This window comes from Hordeum vulgare, chromosome 5H (assembly GCF_904849725.1).
Source record: "Hordeum vulgare subsp. vulgare chromosome 5H, MorexV3_pseudomolecules_assembly, whole genome shotgun sequence".
NCBI classification, from domain to species: domain Eukaryota; kingdom Viridiplantae; phylum Streptophyta; class Magnoliopsida; order Poales; family Poaceae; genus Hordeum; species Hordeum vulgare.
In genome coordinates this window covers 532,599,775-532,607,168 of record NC_058522.1, presented here as the reverse complement: position 1 = coordinate 532,607,168, position 7,394 = coordinate 532,599,775, and the positions used below count along the sequence as shown (strand labels likewise).

The window sequence follows — 7,394 nt, the reverse complement described above, 5'->3', positions numbered from 1 at the left end:
ACACATACAAAAATTGTTAATCACTCGTAATGACTCCCTCCATTCAAAAATATGTGAAGTTCTAGTTTTGTCCTAAGTCAAACCTTCTTAGGTTTGACCAAGCCTACAAAAACATATACCAACATATACAAGTCCAACAGAAGTATATTTTCATACTATGTATATGTGATGTTGTGGGTATTAGTAAAAAATATATAAAAATGTGCTCAAACTCAAGGAAGTTTGACTTAGGACAAACCTACAACTTCAAATATTTTAAAACAGAGAAAGTACAAGAGAAAAACTTAGATTTTGTATATGACAGTTGCCAAAAACGGTTATTTACTTCTCCTGTATTTATTTATTTTAGATCGAATTTCCCTGCATTTTTCTGGCAAAGTAGCCCAAACAACAGGTCACTAGATATACAGTAACACAAATAAAATAAAACGAAGTTGAGTCACAGGTTCAGACATTAACAGGAGTACGAGCTACTTGTACATATGTAGCACAACAGGAACAGAAAAGATGCTTCTCCAGGGACTAACCCCCATTATATTACAACCAGAACAGGACGGGGACTTCGCTTGCGAAACACAGAACGAAGTGCTGCTAGCTCTTTTGACAGGGTACAGCATCAGGTCACCTTTCAGCTGCTTTCTACGGTCGCTTCGACGCGATAGCCGCTGGAGATGGCTCACATCGCATACACGATCTCTCCACTGCTGTCGATATCGAGATCTGAGTCCGATTCAAGGTCATCCATGTCATCGTCCATGTCGAACCCATCAGTTAGGATGTGGTTTATACGAGAACAAGCGGGTGGTATGGTGGCCTCCGTCAGAATTTGCATGATCTGGTCCATCGTCTGCATTGGCTGTTCGGGCTCCTCGTACTGGCTGCTCATACTATCATCGTCCATCAGATCGGCGGGGAGGTTCTTTAAGAACCAATTATGGCTCCGTATTTCAGGGATGGTTATCCTCTGCATTTATCATCACCAGCAGTGTCATGAAATGATACACGTAAATACGAGGGATGTCTAACTAAAAAGAAATGATAATACAAGTGGTGGCACTGTAGACTACAGAGCAGGTCCCCATATCAAAACCATCCTACTGAAATGCACAATTTTTTGTTGAATTAATGGCTGCACACATATACCTGTAGAAATCTAGATCTTTCAAAAGGAGATACACTATTCCAAACAGTTACATCAGTAACCTAAAACTAGTAAAATAATATACTAAAGAACCATCGAATTGTTTATGGCTCAGCAAGCGGAACAATGATGACAAACACGGTAAAACAAAAACACAAACAGCCAAGCTTGATATGGTGAAAAACACACGCACATTGCCACATATAACCCAGCGGCATTTGAAGAACCTAAGAGATGTAATTCACTACTGTATAGTAAAAGCTCAAGCTGCCCTGACCCCCTAACGGATTCAAGACTCTGCAAAGAGGCAGTTATCCCTCACCAGTTAATACGTTTAATTGTCAGGTGAAGTTTTGAGCAAAACATGAAGAAAATGTAAAAGAGGGTTGCACACATAAGTCATAATACAGGATATGATAGCATTCCAGAACTGAATATCCTAGGACTCACCAAAGCAGGATCCCCAACAAAAATCCTCGAAATTAGGTGCCTGCACTCTGGAGATATGTCCACGTTATCTGGAATTGAATACTGAACACTCAAGATACGCTGCAAGGTGATGTCATAGTATTAGTTTTTAGTTTAAAAAGCCTAAGACATGAGAAAGGAAAGAAGAGAAATAAGATAACCTGAATTGTCTTCCGGAAGTTCTTAGGCTCTTCTGGATCCTCAAAAGGATACGCACCGACTACCATGACATAAAGAGTCACACCACAGGACCATACATCAGCAATCTGTTTTAGTCATGTAAAGATAGCAAGTCAGCATGAACAAGAGTGGATTCATTGTCGTGGGGGGTAACAAGTCAATTAACATCAGTGGTTTCTTGAACAATTAACATCAGTGACCTGATATCCTGATTGGGTCAAATAAGAGAGGGCTATTTAAAAGCCAAATTTTCCTCTTCAAAACCAGAAGTTACTCTGATCTCTGAATAATGTACACCTATCCTAGCTGAGTTTGCATGTTTTCAAATGTAAGTATTTATGATGATACTATTTTGAAATGTGAGGGAAGATATGTAACACCCACCAGTGCTACCAAGTTCCCCAGAAAGTCAGAAAACCAATCACAAGCAGCTAATTTCCAAATGGCTCCTGACCAGGTGTTAAGGTTCCTCTCCAGTGTTCAGGTCAAACTGATTGCCATTAATAACCAGTACTGACCAGTGAACATTGGGTGGTAACAAGCCTTGTACTGAAACTTGGATGTATAACATTTATACAGTTTCAGACATATAAAAGAGCATGCCAGGATGACATCATAAACAAATCTAATGATGGTCCCAAATGGACCAGCATATCAAGTGCAAAAGGGAAAACTTCACTGAGAAGCTAAACCACTATCCTTCAAAACCAAGGAATGATTTCATCATACTACACTATGTACAATAGCTTGTGACTGGTACATGTGTAGCTACCATCTTGACTAAAGGGATATATATTCTCAGCCTAACGGTGCACATGAGGGGTTCAGCCTTCAATATCCAGTATACAGAAATTCAGAGTAGGACACCAAACAACAAGAACGTTTGCCAGTTAATGTCCCTCAAACTAAGTTGTATACACGGTAACTATACTACACACCGGCAAAGATTCACAGAGCCCAAGAAGTTGCATACCTTGCCATCATATTCTTTCTTCAAGAGAACTTCAGGTGCAATATAAGCGGGTGTTCCTACAGTTGATTTTGGTTGTGAATGGAGAACTGAAGACTGCAGAAAATAAAGAACGTTTGTCATGGTTTATCAGAAAGAACATATGAACACAACAGGCCCACAAGGTAAGATTGATTCCACTGTGTTGTCGCTAAGCCATGAAAATTTATATTTAACTGTATGAATATTGGCTTAAATAGCTTCCAAATCATTTTGAAAGCAGCCATATGCAATGTATTTTTTTTTAAATATCTAGAATAACAAGTTTGATTATGTAAGCACCTTAGAATAGCCGAAATCACATATCTTCAAGCGAGGAGCAGGACTACCGTCTAGCAATGTGTTCTCCAGCTTCAAGTCACGGTGACATACTTGCTTGAAGATAAGAAATTAAGAACAAAAGAGAACAGTTCAACATACTGCAACATATGAACACATAGAAACAATAGGATTGAAAGATAGTTGTGTAAATAATTAATACCATTGAATGGCAGTAGCTGACTCCAGATATAAGCTGCTGGAAGAAGTAGCGAGCCTAAAAAGGACATATGCACTTAGTTCCACCAATGATTCATGCAAATATATATATGTCAAGAAAAAAGACGCACCAGAGTAACCAGAGATCAGATACATACCTCGTCTTCACTGAATCGTATATTTTTACATATCCTCTCAAAAAGCTCACCACCAGATGCATATTCCATGACAATAGCAAGATGAGTCGGTGTTAAAATAACCTACAAATACATGACGCACAAGTTATTTTTGCTATTTTTTCTCCTCTTTTGTGGTGAACTAAAAAACAAGCAGAAGACCATGGCTTACCTCCTTAAACCTAATGATGTTGGGATGTTTCAGTGATCTATGGTTAATTATCTCACGCTGGACATTCTCGTCTATCTGCACAACAGAACAAACAAAATAAGGTAACTGAATAGTCACAACTATTAAGGATTTGTATTTAAGTAACAAGCCAATGTCAAAAATTTCTATACAATGGAGGAACATTGTTCGCACTAGCACCCACATACTCACCATCTCGAGTTTCCATCTAAACGAAGCTCAAATGACTCGACTAGTGATAGTGGATCACAAATAATATCAGGCCATGAAGCATGTGCTCACATATGAGCTGTTATAGAAAGAAAGCCCAAGAGGACCAGGAAATTAGCCAACTTATCTGTTCAAATGTCCTTCCAGAAAATCAAAGGACTTTTGCTGATCCAATATCCCGAAAGAGAACCTTCTTTTAATAAACTTCCAAGAAATGACCACAGCAAGTAATGGTATAGAAAGTAATTGCTCACCACAAAATCATTGCCTGATAAGCTAACTCCAATCATGGATACATGATACAGGGGGGTCAGACTTATGGAAAGTTATTGCTCGCCACATAAGCATTGCCTGGTACGCTAACTCCAATCATGGATATATGACAAAAGGGAATCAGACTTGGGCATTTTGTACCAATAGAAGCAGCAGATTCTGGACTTAGGGCAGGATCAGATTCTGGGTTCCATGTAGAGTATTAAGTGCCTTTTTGGGTGGGAGTCTAAACATGCTTGTCTAGTGATCTTTTGCAAGCTTATAACACGACAATCTCTTTCAACGGGAAAAAGTTTATTGAGAATCTTCTTTTTCTGCGATGCATAATCATATTCCACATTCCAGCTATAATATGGTATGATATGCTTAAAGTGTAAGTAAGAATTGGCCACCAAACCTAATATTGCTAGCTGTTCCTCTTCTTTTCCCTGACAAGTGTAATATTTTATGAACAGTTTCTAGTCTCAATTGTCTAAAACAGGTAGTTATCCTGTCCCTCAGTAAGTGTTGCTACTGAAATTAAGGATGTCATACACGGATGCACCTATATTGACTTATGTATGGGGTAGGAGTAGTGGAATAGTTCATAGTGGCAAGAGTTGCACAGGTCACTCCTTGATTTGAGCCTTAACTGATTACTTGGACCAGAAAATACTCGGCCGTGCTCCCTCGGTTGGTCAAATATACTGGCATTAAACTCAATCAGATCAACTGCATGTGTAGTAATCACAAGCAGTTAGATAAACATGGATGGTCAAATGTTCATGGGTCAAGGGATCATTTGCTGAAACAACAGGGTGGCAATTGTTTACCTTTGTTCAAATTGGTAAACATTAGGCAGAAATATGTAAGGGTTATTTCAAAACAAGGAAACGTTGATGAATAAATTTCACAAAAGCAAAAAAATATATACTTGTTTTAGGATTTATCAACATGAATTTGACTTGCGAGTGTGTTTTACATATATTCCTAAACATCACTACATCCACATATTTCTACTTAGGAACACCACATTTACTGAATGCACCTAAACCAAAAAATGGAAAGCTATTGCATCTAAATAAATGCCAGGTAGCCATATTTCTAAAATAAGGTGTCACCTGAGTGGTGCTGGTTTGCCTGTCTGTATATTCAATTTGAAGCTACTCCAATCAATTATAGGGATGTTTGCCCATATGGAATTTTATTTTCTTTGAAAAACGGACAATAGCGGCCCCTAACAAGCACGCACACACGCACACTCAGGACTAAAGACTCAACAGGTTGTCACCTAATACTAGGAAAACCCACACGTGTTAATAAGGCACATAATCGATCTCGGGGATCCATCCGTCTTCAATAGGAAGCACAACCACTCCACTAACCAACCGAGCACCGTTCTCCATCAAGTAGATTAGTTTGCTATATTTGAAAAGTTATTTTGGAAATTATGGCTGCAGCTGTATCTTGCAATTTAAAGATAAATATGAGTTGGATGGTGCTGGATCCAGGATCGGACCCTGGCGGGTGGCGTGCATGCCCGCATGACCAGCCAACCGGGGTATATCTCAGTACTTTCAGTCTACTTTTTAAATTTTATCAGCATTTAGTGCAATGCTGTCACAGATGTCGCATTACCCCTAAATACGGCATATCAGAACAAAACCGACGCACCCACAGAACAATTAGAGCGGTTTCTTTTTCGGAAAAGAGGGTGGACCCCTGGCCTCGGCATCGATCGATGCACGCATACAGGCCGAAAATACTAACTATATCACATGAAACAGGTAGAAATATCTACATCCAATAATCACAAGCAATGAAAATAAACCTAAAACTTAATCAAGCAATTCAGTCCTTGAAATAGAAGTATGACTCCTAATAATTCACAGAGCGAAGAAGCTACCCACACAGCATGAACTGATTCAGCACTAAAACTACACCGTCCGAATCGAACAGGCCCTAATCGGCTAGAGCCCGCATCGGCCGCGATTCAGCACATGGGGGGCAAACGGGCTGGTCAAACAGGGCGGAGTCGACTCAAAGGGGGGAAGGGGGCATGCATCGAGAGAGGGGCGGAGGGCGGAACCGGGGGCGGCACACGCATACCTTCTCCCCGCGCTCGATGTACTTGACGGCGACGAGCTCCATGGTGCGGCGGTCGCGCATGAGGCGGGCGACGCCGAAGTTGCCGGAGCCGATGTCCCGCACCAGCTCGTAGCGGTCGCTGTCGTGCATGATCGGCATGTCCATGCCCGGGCCGACCGTCAGCGCCGCCCGATCCGGCGCCGCCCCAGCCATGGCCGGCGGCGACGGCGGCGGTCGAATGGAGGAGGCCGCGGCCGCTAGGGTTCGGTCCGCCGGGGTGGCCGCCCCTCTCCTCCCGCCCCCTCGAATCGACGGCGAGCTCAGCCCCCCTCTCCCCCCCTCCGCCGCGACGAGTTCGTGACACTGGCCGACCAAGAGAGAGAGAGAGAGATAAAACGCCCGCTCAATCACTCTCTCGCCCGTCTTATTATTGCCGGGGTTGGTGCTTGATGGATGCAGAGCGCTCCGCTACGAAGTGGTTCTATTGGACGTCATCTTTCGGCACTCGTGTCATAAATGATGCAGGGTTCCCTCTGGTTTTCCACTGGACATATATGGAAGTTTGTTGAGCCTTCATGTTTACGCTGCCTAAATAAAGCTAGTATGTCCGGGTTTTAACAAGAGCATTACAAATTGCATGGTTTGAATTTTACGGCATGGAAATCCTCTCTCTTGATAGGCAAAAAACACAAGAAAGACATGTGTTTCCGCTATTCTAGTCTCGTTTGTCAAACGTCAATGTCTCCAAGGTAAACTTTGAATATGGAGTGTTTTAGAATATGTTTTTTGTTTGATAACGCGGTCACATTTTTTTGTGTGTATTCCATGGGCCAACATTTAGATTTGTGATATATCATGTGATCCAAGATTGGTATCATTGTATCCGTGTTTGAAAGTATTTTTAATATGTTAGTATGGTTTTGCAAGTGCTATATTTAAAATAACAATGTGGCAGAGCTCTCGGGCATGATATGATGTTAATGGTTATATATTACGCCACATGTTCCATATATATATTTAGCTTATGTGATACACAATGTTATAAATGACTTGGCTCCTATGGCATGATACTACTAGTAACAGAATGTAGAACCGTGTCACAAGACGGCACCAGCCACATAATTTACTCTCTTTTTTATTTTCTTATTTATTTTACTTATTCTTCATCTGGGCATAATTAGTCAAGAATTGATTAGTAGTAGA

General features: G+C 41.1%; 1 protein-coding gene across 1 annotated transcript; it reads right to left on the bottom strand.

Moving 5' to 3' along the window:
• Nucleotides 1-320: 320 nt before the first annotated feature.
• On the bottom strand, nucleotides 321-6,616 carry LOC123452378 (serine/threonine-protein kinase SAPK8). Its single transcript, XM_045129027.1, has 9 exons — nucleotides 6,213-6,616; nucleotides 3,624-3,698; nucleotides 3,434-3,535; nucleotides 3,280-3,333; nucleotides 3,081-3,173; nucleotides 2,763-2,855; nucleotides 1,771-1,875; nucleotides 1,592-1,690; nucleotides 321-964 (listed from the first exon to the last, which is right to left on the bottom strand). The coding sequence occupies exons 1-9, from the start codon at nucleotides 6,402-6,404 to the stop codon at nucleotides 677-679; spliced, it is 1,101 nt and encodes a 366-aa protein (XP_044984962.1). The 5' UTR covers nucleotides 6,405-6,616; the 3' UTR covers nucleotides 321-676.
• Nucleotides 6,617-7,394: the final 778 nt, after the last annotated feature.

Coding starts and splice junctions, on each gene's coding strand:
- LOC123452378 (XM_045129027.1), bottom strand. CDS start 6,404: ATGGCTGGGGCGGCGCCGGATCGGGCGGCGCTGACGGTCGGCCCGGGC. Junction 3,334..3,433: donor TACGATTCAGTGAAGACGAG/GTATGTATCTGA, acceptor TGTCCTTTTTAG/GCTCGCTACTTCTTCCAGCA. Junction 2,856..3,080: donor GTGATTTCGGCTATTCTAAG/GTGCTTACATAA, acceptor TATTTTCTGCAG/TCTTCAGTTCTCCATTCACA.